We start from the raw sequence: 16,000 nt of genomic DNA, 5'->3' as shown, positions 1-16,000 counted from the left end.
AGGACACTTAGTTACACAGTTTGTGTGTGTCTGTATGTGCGTGTGCGTGTGTGTGTGAGTGTGTGTGTGTCTCCGTGTGTGTAAGGGTTGTCCGTACGTCTTCTGGTGGTCTGACACTCTGTTGCGGAGGACGTTGATGTCATACTTCTGTCTGCTAATCTGATACTGCAGATCAAACTTCTCCGCCTCCAGCTGCTGCTGCCACAACCACAGCTCCTGGGCCTTGTCTCTGCACAGAGAGAGAGAGGTTAGGATCTAGTAGTATAGTGTAATATACATTATTGTAGTAGCATAGTATAGTTGTAGTACTGCACTTCAGTTTGTCCTGGCTCATGTTCTCGATGTCCAGAGACTTCCGTCTGTCCTGTAGAATCTTCTTCTTCTTCTCTCTCTCTGTCTGTCTCTTCCCTCTGACCTCCATCTAGTCATATCATAATAATGAGATACATGTATATAATAATAATAATGTAATAACGAGTTAATATAATAATCTACTGATAATGTTGTGGTAGCAGAATCAGAATTAGTTAGGTAACATTGATAAATAAGATGTTTTGTTTACATAATACTGCTTATGTGAGATATTTGTCATTAGGATGTTTTCTTTTGGATAATACTGTTGGCAGTTTGCAGTTATCCCTCCTTCTCTGCTAGGGCTTAGTCACTAGGGGCCCAGAGAGGGGAGAGGTCAGGCTTGTCTTCATATGTCAATGTATCTGTTAAACCATGTGATGCTATATATCAGAAGGGGAGGAGGACAGAATGGAGGCTCCTCTTCTTATGGGAATGTGTCTGGAACTATTGTATGTCCCCTCTGAGGTTGCCCTTATCTTGATCTAGTATATGACCTAAGAGGCTCACTGTCTCGGTGAGCTTGTCCAGGGGGGATGTATTTGAGATGGGAGTATCTAGAATTGACAATTGATATATGCCATTGGATGAGGTAATGGTTTGGTACTATGTTGTACCAAGAACGAGATAAGAACTTTGTTTAGGAGAGCAAACTGAACGATAATTTATAGCTAATGCTATCTAGCTATGGGATACTCCTCTTTCAAGTAAAAGGTTCTTTGTGTAATGTTCCTGAGATCTGTGTTTCGTCATGTGAGTTGAGATGGGTGGATCTTGGCTATAAATGATACTAAGAACTGTTTTGTAAGGACTCAGAGAATTCATTTATAGACACTGAATTGATCTGAGAGTCACAGGGCTATGGTGAAGCTCATATATAATTAAAGATGGACATTATAATATACTCTGACTTGTGTGTGGTTTGCTCTCTGAATGTTTAGTAATACAGGAAATGACCACGACAATGTACATACAGTGTATTATAATAGTACCTTCTGCATGTAGCCTCCAAAGTGTAGGCTAGTCAACGTCTTCTTCTTCTTAGCATCATCATCTGCTTTCCTCTTTGCCTCCTCCTCCTCTTTACGAGTCCTCTCATCCTGGAGAGAGAAGGAGAGAAAGTGCGAGAGAGAGAGAGAGAGAGAGAGAGAGATCACCCATAAAAAGCTGCTAGTCAGGTTCAATACCTGATACACAGTGTCACTGAGACTCTCTCTCTTACCTCCAACCTCTTCTGTCGTTCTTTCTCTCGTTCACTGCGGATCCTTTGCTGCTCTGATCGTTCAGAACGTCGCTTCTCCTAGAGAGAATATCCAGATCCCTAACTTTAGGAATGACATAGTGTAGTGTACAATGCTCTCTAAAAGCAAATACTAGCTAGTTTGAGTGACAAGATTCAGAGGAGGGGCTAATTTGACTGTCAGAAGTCTGGGGAGGAGCTAGTTTGACTGACAAGTCAGGGGATGGGCTAGTTATGAGTGACAGGGGGCTAGTTTGAGTGACATGGGTCTGGGGAAGGGCAGGGGCAGGGGCTAATTTGAGTAACAGGGGTCTGGGGCGGGGCTAGTTTGAGTGATAGGGTCTGTGAGGGGGAGGGGCTGGTTTGAGTGACAGGGTTCTGGGAGGGGAAGGGGCTAATTTGAGTGGCAGGTGTCTGGGACGGTGCTAGTTTGAGTGACGGGACTGGGAGGGGCAAGTTTTAGTGACAGGAGTCTGGGAGGGACTAGTTTGAGTGACAGAGGTCTGGGAGCGGCTAGTTTGAGTGACATGTGTCTGTGCCACTCACAATCCTGTCTGTGAGGTTGATAAGCTCCTCCTCCTCCTTCTTCCTGCTTTCAAAGTGAACCTCGATCAGTGTCTGCAACTCATTCAGGTCCTTCTCCATGCGCTTCCTGTGGATGTCCTGCAGAAATAAAAACAATAACAACAACAACAAAATATCCTTCTCCATACTCTTCCTGTGGATGTCCTGCAGAAATAAAAACAATTAAGATCCTTCTTCATACTCTTCCTGTGGATGTCCTGCAGAAATAAAAACAATAACAACAACAACAACAAAATATCCTTCTCCATACTCTTCCTGTGGATGTCCTGCAGAAATAAAAACAATAACAACAACATATCCTTTTCCATACACTTCCTGTGGATGTTCTGCAGAAATAAAAACAATAACAACAACAACAAAATATCCTTCTCCATACTCTTCCTGTGGATGTCCTGCAGAAATAAAAACAATAACAACAACATATCCTTTTCCATACACTTCCTGTGGATGTTCTGCAGAAATAAAAACAATAACAACAACAACTAAATATCCTTCTCCATACTCTTCCTGTGGATGTCCTACAGAAATAAAAACAATAACAACAACAACATATCCTTCTCCATACTCTTCCTGTGGATGTCCGGCAGAAATAAAAACAATAACAACAACAACTAAATATCCTTCTCCATACTCTTCCTGTGGATGTCCTGCAGAAATAAAAACAATAACAACAACAAAAACAAAATATCCTTCTCCATACTCTTCCTGTGGATGTCCTGCAGAGATGATAACAGCAGTATAGTATATCCAGTCACATACTTACATCAAAATCTACCTTCTCTCCATCTGGGATCTTAGGTGGGATAAGGTTGGGCATTATGAACGGCCTGAGAGAGAGAGAGAGAGAGAGAGAGAGAGAGAGAGAGAGAGAGAGAGAGAGAGAGAGAGAGAGCGCAGGAGAGAAATATCATCAACTTCAACTACAGGAAACGGAGGGCTGAACATGCCCCCATTTACGTCGACATGGCTGTTGTGGTGCAGGTCGAGAGCTTCAAATTCCACAGTGTCCACATCACTAAGGATCTATCATGGTCCAAACACACCAACACAGTCGTGAAGATGGTGTGTGTGTGTGTGTGTGTGTGTGTGTGTGTGTGTGTGTGTGTGTGTGTGTGTGTGTGTGTGTGTGTAAAGAAATAAAACAACCGTAAAAAGACATTTGAAAACAGAGCAGCAAGGCATACCTGTTAGTCAGGCTTGTTGAGGTAGTATGTACATGTAGGTATCGGAACATTTATTGAGTAAATTAATGTCTTCTGAGTGCCACCATGTGAAGATCATCAAAGGTAAGGGATTCATTTTATCTCTAATTCTGAGTTTTGTAATGGTTCTGCTTGGCTGGTTACTGTTTGTAATAATTTGTCAACTGGGCTATGTTCTGGGCTAGGTATGCATTTTATTAATCTGACACCGTGGTTGGATTAACAAAAAGTTAATCTTTAAACCTATGTAAAATATGTTTTGTTTTCTGAATTTTTATAATGAGCATTTCTGTTTTTGAATTTGGCGCTCTGCAATCTCAGTGGATGTTGGCCAGATGGGACGCTAGCGTCCCACATACCCTAGAGAGGTTAATGGAGTCAGCAGAAGCAGCTGCCAACCCCCTTCCATCGATGGAGGAACGTGTCCTCCAACGGCGATGGATCAGATGATGGAGAGAATGGACCGATGGGAGAGGAGTGGTCCTCTCTTCACCTCTGGTTCCTCCGACGAGTCCACCTTCTCCTCCCTCCGCATCCGGCTCCGGCGCACTTCGTCTTGCACTCCTGAGGGAGTATGATGGAGCGGCGTCTGGGTGCCAGGGTTTTTTTGCTCCAAGTCGAGCTGTACCTGGCTACCGTGGGACCAACTCCCTCGGTGGAGGAGAGTGTGAGTATCCTCGCCTCCTGCCTGACGGGTCTTGCTCTGGAGTGGGCCAACGCGGTCTGGAATGGCCCAGACTCGGCGAAGGAGCACTACCCAGAATTCACGTGCCGCTTTCGTGCCGTATTTGACCACCCTCCAGAAAGCAGGTGAGCGACTATTCCATTTTAGGCAGGAGAAGAGGAGTGCACAGGATTTTGCGTTGGAGTTCCGGACCTGGAACGATGGAACGACAGGGCCCTGATAGACCACTACCGGTGTAGTCTCCGGGAGGATGTCCACAGGGAGCTAGTGTGTAGAGACGCCGCTCTCTCCCTCTGCGAACTAATAGACATGTCTATCCGGCTGGACAATCTGCTGGCTGACCGCGGGAGTTCGGAGAGGGTCATGTCTATTCCACCACCTAGCACTCCCGCTCCCATTCCTATGGAGTTAGGGGGGGCCGTGCCGAGGGGTACCGGAGGAGGAGGCTCCTCCTGTACCAGCTGTGGTCGGAGACGACACACGGCCGACCGGTGCTGAGGGAGCCCGTCTGGGAGTCAAGAGGGCAGGCGGAACACTTCTCGGTCACCCCAGGTGAGTCAGCACCAAACTCACCCAGAACCCCATGTTAGTCACATGTTTGTATTTATTTTGTTTCTTGACTTCTCCCTCTACCCAGCATAATGTGCTAGTCGATTCAGGCGCAGCTGGGAACTTTATGGATCGCGGACTCGCCATCAAGCTGGGTATTCCGCTAGTGCCGATAGATCCCCCTTCCCTGTGCACTCCCTAGATAGCCGGCCATTAGGGTCAGGGTTGGTCAGGGAGGCCACGGTTCCACTGGACATGGTAACGCAGAGGAATCATAAGGAGTGGATTTGTCTCTTCCTTATCAATTCACCTGCGTTTCTAGTGGTGCTGGGGGTTCCCTGGCTGGCTAGTCACAATCCTAGGATTTCGTGGAGACAGGGGGTTCTCTAGGAGTGGTCAGAGGAGTCTTCATGGAGGTGTTTTGGAGTTTCCATCAGTGTCACGTCGGTGGAGAGTCCAGACCAGGTTTCCACTGTGCGCATTCCCCCTGAATATGCCGATTTGGCTATCGCTTTCTGTAAGAAGAGGGCGACTAAATTACCACCTCATTGAAAGGGGGATTGTGCGATAAATCTCCAGGTAAACGCTGCGCTTCCCAGGAGTCATGTGTACCCATTGCCACAGGAGGAGACGTTGGCTATGGAGACATACGTCACGGAATCTCTGGGACAGGGGTCATTCATTTCACCCGTCTCCTCAAGTTTCTTTTTTTGAAGAAAAAGGAGGGAGGTCTGTGTCTGTGCATTTATTAAAGAGGTCTAAATTCCATCACGGTGGGGTTTAGTTACCCGTAACCTTTCATCTAAGGTGGTGGAATCCTTTCACGGAGCACGGTTTTTCACAAAACTGGACCTCAGGACGCCTATAATCTGGTGCGTATTTGGGATGGAGACGAGTGGAGAACCTCGTCATGCCGTATATATACAGTAGGGGAGAACAAGTATTTGATACACTGCTTATTTTGCAGGTTTTCCTACTTACAAAGCATGTAGAGGTCTGTAATTGTTATCATAGGTACACTTCAACTGTGAGAGACGGAATCTAAAACAAAAATGCAGAAAATCACATGGTATGATTTTTAAGTAAATCATTTGCATTTTATTGCATGACATAAGTATTTGATCACCTACCAACCAGTAAGAATTCCGTCTCTCACAGACCTGTTAGTTTTTTTTTTAAGAAGCCCTCCTGTTCTCCACTCATTACCTGTATAAAAGACACATGTCCACACACTCAATCAAACAGACTCCAACCTCTCCACAATGGCCAAGACCAGAGAGCTGTGTAAGGACATCAGGGATAAATTGTAGACCTGCACAAGGCTGGGATGGGCTACAGGACAATAGGCAAGCAGCTTGGTGAGAAGGCAACAACTGTTGGCGCAATTATTAGAAAATGGAAGAAGTTCAAGATGACGGTCAATCACCCTCGGTCTGGGGCTCCATGCAAGATCTCACCTCGTGGGGCATCAATGATCATGAGGAAGGTGAGGGATCAGCCCAGAACTACACGGCAGGACCTGGTCAATGACCTGAAGAGAGCTGGGATCACAGTCTCAAAGAAAACCATTAGTAACACACTACGCCGTCATGGATTAAAATCCTGCAGCGCACGCAAAGTCCCCCTGCTCATGTCCAGGCGCAGGAAACGTATGATCTCTGTAATTGCAAACAAAGGTTTCTGTACCAAATATTAAGTTCTGCTTTTCTGATGTATCAAATACTTATGTCATGCAATAAAATGCAAATTAATTACTTGAAAATCATACAATGTGAATTTCTGGATTTTTAGATTCCGTCTCTCACAGTTGAAGTGTACCTATGATAAAAATTACAGACCTATACATGCTTTGTAAGTAGGAAAACCTGCAAAATCGGCAGTGTATCAAATACTTGTTCTCCCCACTCTCTATATATAGCCATGTTATTTTCTACTACCTGTATGTAGCTATGTTTTTTCGACTTCCTGTATATAGCCATGTTATTTTATACTCCCTGTATATAGCCATGTTATTTTCTACTTCCTGTATATATATATATATATATATATATATATATATATATATATATATATATATATATATATATATATATATACACAGTGGGGCAAAAAAGTATTTAGTCAGCGACCAATTCTGCAAGTTCTCCCACTTAAAATGAGAGATGAGAGAGGCCTGTAATTTTCATCATAGGTACACTTCAACTATGACAGAAAAATTGAGAAAAAAAATCCAGAAAATCACATTGCAGGAATTTTTATTGAATTTATTTGCAAATTATGGTGGAAAATAAGTATTTGGTCACCTACAAACAAGCATGATTTCTGGCTCTCACAGACCTGTAACTTCTTCTTTAAGAGGCTCCTCTGTCCTCCACTAACCCTAACCCTAACCCTAACCTGTATTAATGGCACTTGTTTGAACTTGTTATCAGTATAAAAGACACCTGTCCACAACCTCAAACAGTCACACTCTAAACTCCTGTCAAAGGACACCAGAAACAAAATTGTAGACCTGCACCAGGCTGGGAAGACTGAATCTGCAATAGGTAAGCAGCTTGGTTTGAAGAAATCAACTGTGGGAGCAATTATTAGGAAATGGAAGACATACAAGACCACTGATAATCTCCCTCGATCTGGGGCTCCACGCAAGATCTCACCCCTTGGGGTCAAAATGATCACAAGAACGGTGAGCAAAAATCCCAGAACCACACGGGGTGACCAAGTGAATGACCTGCAGAGAGCTGGGACCAAGGTAACAAAGCCTACCATCAGTAACACACTACGCCGCCAGGGACTCAAATCCTGCAGTGCCAGACGTGTCCCCCTGCTTAAGCCAGTACATGTCCAGGCCCGTCTGAAGTTTGCTAGAGAGCATTTGGATGATCCAGAAGAAGATTGGGAGAATGTCATATGGTCAGATGAAACCAAAATATAACTTTTTGGTAAAAACTCAACTCGTCGTGTTTGGAGGACAAAGAATGCTGAGTTGCATCCAAAGAACACCATACCTACTGTGAAGCATGGGGGTGGAAACATCATGCATCATGCTTTGGGCCAGCAGCACAATTAGACCCAACCAAATTACGAGAAAGCAAAAAGATAACTATTTGACACACTGGAAAGAATCAACAAAAAACAGAGCAAATTGGAACGCTATCTGGCCCTAAACAGAGAGTACACAGTGGCAGAATACCTGACCACTGTCACTGACTCAAAATTAAGAAAAGCTTTGAGTATGTATAGACTCAGTGAGCATAGCCTTGCTATCGAGAGAGGTCTCCTTAGGCAGACCTGGCTCTCAAGAGAAGGCAGTATATGTGCCCACTGTACACACAATGAGGTGGAAACTGAGCTTCACTTCCTAAACTCCTGCCAAATAATGACCATATTAGAGACACATATTTCCCACAGATCACACAGACCCATAAAGAATTTGAAAAGAAATCCACCACTGATAAACTCCCATATGTGTTAGCAGAAATACCACAGTGTGCAATCACAGCAGCAATATTTGTGGTCCGTTGCCATGAGAAAAGGGCAACCAGTGGAGCACAAACAACATTGTAAATACAACCTAATCTGTTTATCTTCCCTCACTATTCATACTACAACTATTTGCACATTGCTAAAACACTGCACATAGCTGATAATATAACACTTGAAATGTCTTTCTTTTTTAAACCTTTTTGAGTGCAATGTTTACTGTTAATTTCTATTTTTAAAAATTGTTAAATTTGTTTCTTCTCAGTTTTGTTCATTGTTTATTTCACTAAATATATGTTTCCCGTGCCGATAAATCCCAATTGAATTGGGAGAGAAAGAGAGAGAGAGATAGAGAATAAGAATGGACAACAACAACTCCCAGCATGGTTTCCATATTCTAATCCAATCTAACCTTCCATACCCCCCCATTCATTAAAATGTTGGAGGACTTACTTGAATTTAGGTTTGGCCTCCTCTGTGGATGATGAGAGAGAGAGAGAGAGAGAGAGAGAGAGAGAAAATAGTCATTAGAGATGTCCAGGTGAGAGAGACACACAGACGGACCCAGTCACATACTGTAGGAATGAATGGGGTAACTTCATCATGGGTTTGTCCATTTTGAGTGGGGTCCAAAATTATTGGCACCCTTGACAAAGATGAGAAAAAAAAAAAGTAAAAAGCTGTGCCCAAAACACCCGTTTCAATCCAAATGCCAATGGCCTTTAACAGACTCCATGTGTTTACATTGGTTGGATGACATGAAAATAGAGCTCTTTGGCCATTCATACCAGTGGTGGTTTTGGCATGCAAAAACGCATAAGCAGAAAAGGACCCCATCCCTAATTTAAAATATGGGGGTCGATCTTTGATGTTATGGGGCTAATTGCTTCCACTTGTTAAGGTCAATGGCATCATGAACTTTATCCAGTACCAGGACATTTTTGCCAACAAACCTCGTTGCCTCTGCCAGGAGGCTCAAACTTGGCCGCAAGTGGATCTTCCAGCAATAAACTAAAGCAGACATCAAAATCCACAGTGTTTTCTCCAACTCCAAATATTTCAGAAAAAGGCTCAGTGCCGTTTTAGTTGCAAGGTGAGATGTTGAAGGGTATTGAAAACAGGGATGTCAATAATTCTAGCCCCTACCTTAAAAAAAATAACAAAAATAGTTGTTGAACAAAATCTCTTTCCATGAGAAATTATTTTAGTGTGAAATCATTTATTTTCCCTTTTTTTTGTGTACAACAATACCTCAGTATTTGTGTTATTTATTTCATAGTCTTTTTTGTTCATCTTTATCAAGGGTGGCAGTAATTTTGGACCCCACCTTATATAAACAGTCTATGATTGAACCGCATCCCTCAAAGCCGGCCTCGCTGTTGGTTTTGAGTGGGACATTTAGCGTTCACCACCGGTGCTAACTCTACCTGGGCAACAGCCATGGGACTTGGCTATGCAAAACGAGCTTGCCAATTATTTACCTTCTCCTTCCTCTGCCCCCTCCCCTTCATCTGCATGCTCCTCCTCTCCCTCCTCTGCCCCCTCCCCTTCATCTGCATGCTCCTCCTCTCCCTCCTGTGGCTCTTCCCCTGCATCAGGAAAGAAAAAGAACACTGATAAAGACAAGAGGTGTGTGTGTCTGTGCACGTGTGTGGTAGGGTAATGTTATATATATTCTGCTGAGGTAGGTTGTAGTAGGGTTATGTTATATACATTGAATTCTGAAAGTATTCAGACCCCTTGACGTTTTCCACATTTTGTTACGTTACAGCCTTATTTAAAATGGAGGAAATCGTTTTTTCCCCTCATAAATCTACACACAATACCTCATAATGAAAAAGCAAAAACTTTTGTTTTAAATTTTTTTTTTTTAAATATAACATTTACATAAGTTTTCAGGCCCTTTACTCTGTGCTTTTTTTCAGTGATTACAGCCTCAAGTCTTTTTGCGTATGACGCTACAAGCTTGGCACACCTGTATTTGGGGAGTTTCTCCCATTCTTCTCTGCAGATATGTTCAAGCTCTGTCAGGTTGGATGGGGAGCATTGCACAGCTAGTTTCAGATCTCTCCAGAGATGTTAGATTGGGTTCAAGTCCAGGCTCTGGCTGGGCCACTCAAGGACATTCATAGACTTGTCCCAAAGCCACTCCTGCGTTGACTTGGCTGTGTGCTTATTGTCGTTGTCCTGATGGAAGGTGAACCTTTCACCTCAGTCTAGTCCTGAGTGCTCTGGAGCAGGTTTTCATCAAGAATCTCTCTGTACTTTGCTCTGTTCTTCTTTCCCTTGATCCTGACTACTCTCCCAGTCCCTGCCGCTGAAAAACATCCCCACAACATGATGCTGCCACCACCATGCTCCACCGTAAGGATGGTGCCAGGTTTCCTTCAGACGTTACACATGGCATTCAGGCCAAAGAGTTTCATCTTGGTTTCATCAGACCAGAGAATCTTGTTTCTCAGGTTCTCCCATCTCCACAGAGGATCTCTGGAACTCTGTCAGAGTGACCATCGGGTTCTTGGCCACTTCCCTGACCAAGCCCCTTCTCTGCCGATTGCTCAGTTTGGCCAGGAGGTCAGCTCTGGGAAAAGTCTTGGAGGTTCCAAACTTCTTCCATTTAAGAATTTAACTTTATTTCACCTTTATTTAACCAGGTAGATCCATTGAGAACAAGTTCTCATTTACAACTGCGACCTGGCCAAGATAAAGCAGTGCGACAAAAACAACAACACATAGACAAACGTACAGTCAATAACACAAAAGAAAAGTAGAAAGATCTATGTACAGTGTGTGCAAATGTAGAAGAGTAGGGAGGTAGGCAATAAATAGGCCACAAAGGCGAAAATAATTACAATTTAGCATTAATACTGGAGTGATGGATGTGCAGATGATGATGTGCAAGTAGAGATACTGGGGTGCAAAAGAGCAAGAGGGTAAGTAATAATATGGGGATAAGGTTGGGTAAAGTTGGGTGTGCTATTTACAGATTGGCTGTGTACAGGTAAGCTGCTCTGACAGCTGATGCTTAAAGTTAGAGAGGGAGATATGAGACTCCAGCTTCAGAGATTTTTGCAATTCGTTCCAGTCATTGGCAGCAGAGAACTGGAAGGAAAGGCGGCCAAAGCAAGTGTTGGCTTTGGGGATGACCAGTAAAATATACCTGCTGGCGCGCGTGTAATTGCTGGGTGTTGCTATGGTGACCAGTGAGCTGAGATAAGACGGGCCTTTACCTAAAAAAAAGACTTATAGATGACCTGGAGCCAGTGGGTTTGGCGACGGATATGTAGGGAGGACCAGCCAACGAGAGCATAGAGGTCGCAGTGGTGGGTTGTATGTGGGGCTTTGGTGATAAAACGGATGGCACTGTGATAGACTACATCCAGTTTGCTGACTAGAGTGTTGATGGAGAATGATGGAGGCGACTGTGTTCTTGGGGACCTTCAATTCTACATAAATGTTTTGGTACCCTTCCCCAGATCTGTGCCTCGACACGATCCTGCTCTGAGCTCTAGGGACAATTTCTTCAACCTCATGGCTTGGTTTTTGCTCTGACATGCACTGTCAACTGTGGGACCTTATATTAACAGGTATATGCCTTTACAAATCATGTCCAATCAATTGAATTTACCACAGGTTGGACTCCAATAAAGTCGAAGAAACATCTCAAGAATGATCAATGGAAACAGGAAGCACCTGAGCTCAATTTTTAGTCTTATAGCAAAGGGTCTGAATACTTATGTAAATAAGGTATTTCTGTATAAAAAATGTATACTTTTGCAAACATTTCTAACAACCTGTTTATGCTTTGTAATTATGAGGTATTGTGTGTAGATTGATAAGAAAAAATGCATATTTAATCAATTTTAGAATAAGGCCACAAAATGTAGAAAATGTAGAATCCCTCCAGAATGCACTGCATATTCTACTGTGGTAGGTTCTAGTAGGGTTGTGTTATATATATATATTATACTGAGTTAGGGTCTGGTAGGGTTATGTTGTATTTCTATGTAGGTTAATGTTCTATTTTTAGATACTAGTAGTGCTACGCTCTCTTTCATAAGCCCCTCCTACATGACTTCTGACCTGGCTCCCCATTGGTCTCCTCTTCCTCCTCTATGGCTGGCTCTTCTTCTTCCTCTAGGACACATAAAGTGAGAGAGTGATAGACAGGCAGAAAAGCCTATCTCGTCCCCTTCTCCATAAGGTGTGCACTTGTTTACTTCAAGACATTGGATTGGTGTAAAGTTATGGCGGAAAATACGTCTTCACCAATCCAAAGCTTTTAAATCCTTGAGTAGGAGTGAACGAGTGCACACTTGTAGGGAGAATGGGATAAGAAGAGCATCAGAATCAGTAGAAAAGTAGAACTGATCTCATTTGAAACCATATTGTCCATACCCCTTTCCTGCAGTTGAATGACCAGATCGGCCTCATGGGTGGAATGTTAATAATATTAATAATTTCATAATTATCTGAAATTCCGGTGTTTAATGTCAAACGGTTTTGTTGTATTTCAGTCTTCTGTGATGTATATCAAGTGTAATACTGGGATGCAAACTCCAAATTGATTATATTTAAACTCTATGTCTGACATGGTATGGATGTCTTCTTTTTTTAAGCTCATAACCATGTGTGTGAGGTGTATCCTTTCTTTCAAAGTAGATGTGTTTAAGAGAACCAAGAAACCCCCTGTGTGCTCCTGATTGAGCCCACTGCAACCAACATTTACAAATAGCTCTACCATGACCTGTTCTGTCAAGTTCTATCATTTTCGACAAATTTCAGTTCATGTGACAAAACAATAAATGTTTTTTTTGGTAAAGAATCACAATCTTAACCTTGCATTACATCTTGCATTCAAAATGGATTAAATAGACCCTCTCACCCATCTACACACAACACCCCATAATGACAAAGTGAAAATATGTTTTTTGCATTTTTTTGAAAATTCCATAGAGTCAATACTTTGTAGAAGGACCTTTGGCAGCGATTACAGCAGTGAATCTTTCTGGGTAAGTCTTTAAAAGCTTGCTACAACTGGATTGTGCAACATTTGCCAAATATTCTCTGTCAAATTCAAGATGGCGCCGACGGAGATGGTCGCCTCACTTCGAGTCCTTAGGAAACTGCAGTATTTTTATTTTTTATTTTTTATTTCTTACATTGTATTGTTACCCCAGGAAATCTTAAGTCTTGTTACATACAGTCGGGAAGAACTATTGGATATAAGAGTGACGTCAACTTACCAACATTACGACCAGGTATATGACTTTCCCGAAGCTGATCTTTTGTTCGGACCACCCCCCAGGACATTGGATCTAATCCCAGAACCCAAAAGAACGTTGCCGCAGAAGAGGTAGACAAAGCTGCCTCTGGTCAGACTTTCGAAGGCGTGCACACCTCATGCTTCAGAGCATATAATTCGCCAATGTCCAGTGTCTAGTCAACAAGGTGGATGAAATTAGGGCAAGGGTTACATCAGAGAATGTAAAATTCTCTGTTTCACAGAAACATGGCTCTCTCGTGATATGTTGTCGGAATCGGTACAGCCACCGGGTTTCTTCATGCGTCGCGAAACAAACATCTCTATGGTAAGAAGAAGAGCGGGGGTGTATGCTTCATGATTAACGACTCATGGTGTAATCATTACAACATACAGGAAATCAAGTCATTTTGTTCACCTGACATAGAATTCCTTACAATCAAATGCCGACCACATTATCTCCCAAGAGAATTCTCTTCTATTATTATCACAGCCAGGTACGGGGCGGCAGTTAGCCTAGAGGTTAGAGCGTTGGACTAGTAGCCGAAAGGTTGCAAGATCGAATCCCTGAGATGAATCCCTGAGCTGTTGTTTTGCAGCTGAAAAAGGCAGTTAACCCACTGTTCCTAGGCCGTCATTGACAATGAGCATTTGTTCTGAACTACCTTGACTAGTTAAAAAAGAAAAAAATGTCCCTCAAGGAACTTCACTGGACTATGCAAACTGGAATCCATATATGCTGAGACTGCATTAACTGTAGCTGGGGAATTTTAACAAAGCAAATTTGAGAGCAAGGCTACCTAAATTCTACCAACACATTGACTGCAGTACCAGCGCTGGCAATACACTGGACCACTACTACTCTAACTTCCGCGATGCCCTCCCTTTGGCAAATCCGACCACGACTCCATCTCAAATCAACTTGTATAAGTCACATGCGCAAAATAAAACAGTGGCCTTACAATGAAATGCTTACTTAGAGGACCGAGCATGCCCCAACAATGCAGTTCCAAAAAATACAGATCAGAATAAGAGATCAAAGTAACGAGTAATTAAAGAGCAGCAGTGAAATAACAATACTATATACAGGGGGTACCGATACAGAGTCAACGTGAGGGGGCACCGGTTATTTGAGATAGTATGTAAATGTAGGTAGAGTTATTAAAGTGACTTTGCATAGATGACAACAGAGAGTAGCAGTGGTGTAAAGAGAGGGTGAGGGGGGGACACGGCAAATAGTCTGGGTAGCCATTTGACTAGATGATCAGGAGTCTTATGGCTTGGGGGTAGAAGCTGTTTAGAAGCTTCTTGGACCTAGACTTGGCGCTCCGGTACCGCTTGTTGTGTGGTAGCAGAGAGAACACTCTATGACTAGGGTGGCTGGAGTGTTTGATAATTTTTACGGCCTTCCTCTGACAATGCCTGGTATAGAGGTCCTGGATGGCAGGAGGCTTGGCCCCGGTGATGTACCGGGCCATTTGCACTACCCTCTGTAGTGCCTTGCGGTCGGAGGCCAAGCAGTTGCCATACCAGGCAGCCATACCAGGCAGCAACCAGTAAGGATTCTCTCGATGGTGCAACTGTAGAATCTTTTGAGGATCTGAGGACACATGCCAAATATTTTCAGTCTCCTGAGGGAGAACAGGTTTTCTCATGCCCTCTTCATGACTGTCTTGGTGTGCTTGCACCATGTTAGTTTGTTGGTGATGTGGACACCAAGGTACTTTAAGCTCTCAACCTGCTCCACTGAAGCCCCGTCGATGATAATGGGGGTGTGCTCGGTCCTCTTTTTCCTGTAGTCCACAATCATCTCCTTTATCTTGTTCACGTTGAGGGAGAGGTTGTTGTCCTGGCACCACAAGGCCAGGTCACTGACCTCCTCCCTATAAGCTGTCTCGTCATTGTCGGTGATCAGGCCTACCACCGTTGTGTCATCGGCAATCGCAGTACACGTCCTGGTAATCCGTCTGGCCCTGCGACCTTGTGAATGTTGATCTTTTTAAAGGTCTTACTCACATCGGCTGTGGAGAGCGTGATCACACGGTCTTCCGGAACAGCTGATGCTCTCATGCTTGTTTCAGTGTTATTTGCCTCGAAGCGAGCATAGAAGTAGTTTGGCTCGTCTGGTAGGCTCGTGTCACTGGGCAGCTCTCCGCTGTGCTTCCCTTTGTAATCTGTAATGGTTTACAAGCCCTGCCACATCCAACGAGCATCAGAGCCAGTGTAGTGCGATTCAATCTTAGTCCTGTATTGATGCTTTGTCTGTTTGATGGTTCATTGGAGGGCATTGCAGGACTTCTTATAAGCTTCAGGTTTACAGTTCCGCTCCTTGAAAGCAGCAGTTCTAGCCTTTAGCTCAGTGCGGATGCTGCCTGTAATCCATGGCTTCTGGTTGGGGTATGTACGTACGGTCACTGTGGGGACGACGTCATCGATGCACTTATTGATGAAGCCAATGACTGATGTAGTGTACTCTTACATATTCCAGTCTGTGCTAGCAAAACAGTCCTGTAGCTTAGCATCTGCTTCCTCTGAACACTTTTTTATTGATCTAGTCACTGGTGCTTTCTTCTTAAATGTTTGCTTGTAAGCAGGAATCAGGATAGAATTACGGTCAGATTTGCCAAATGGAGGGCAAGGGA

General features: G+C 43.5%; 1 protein-coding gene across 2 annotated transcripts in view; it reads right to left on the bottom strand.

Moving 5' to 3' along the window:
• Positions 1 to 16,000, bottom strand: part of LOC139369026 (troponin T type 2a (cardiac)) — a 33,221-nt gene that overhangs the window by 885 nt on the left and 16,336 nt on the right. Inside the window, exons 3-11 of one of the 2 annotated variants that reach the window (XM_071108609.1) lie at positions 12,179 to 12,232; positions 9,577 to 9,684; positions 8,549 to 8,570; positions 2,940 to 3,003; positions 2,138 to 2,254; positions 1,574 to 1,651; positions 1,344 to 1,451; positions 310 to 421; positions 98 to 229 (exon numbers count right to left, since the gene is read on the bottom strand). In XM_071108609.1, the coding sequence (XP_070964710.1) occupies positions 98 to 229; positions 310 to 421; positions 1,344 to 1,451; positions 1,574 to 1,651; positions 2,138 to 2,254; positions 2,940 to 2,993 (601 nt within the window). In that variant the 5' untranslated portion in view covers positions 2,994 to 3,003; positions 8,549 to 8,570; positions 9,577 to 9,684; positions 12,179 to 12,232. The remainder of the gene's footprint in view (positions 1 to 97; positions 230 to 309; positions 422 to 1,343; positions 1,452 to 1,573; positions 1,652 to 2,137; positions 2,255 to 2,939; positions 3,004 to 8,548; positions 8,571 to 9,576; positions 9,685 to 12,178; positions 12,233 to 16,000) is intronic. The other variant, XM_071108608.1, reaches the window with a different exon arrangement.

Source organism: Oncorhynchus clarkii, chromosome 16, assembly GCF_045791955.1.
Source record: "Oncorhynchus clarkii lewisi isolate Uvic-CL-2024 chromosome 16, UVic_Ocla_1.0, whole genome shotgun sequence".
NCBI classification, from domain to species: Eukaryota; Metazoa; Chordata; class Actinopteri; order Salmoniformes; family Salmonidae; genus Oncorhynchus; species Oncorhynchus clarkii.
Note: the sequence above shows the minus strand (reverse complement) of the source record. Positions and strands in the feature narration are given on the sequence as shown.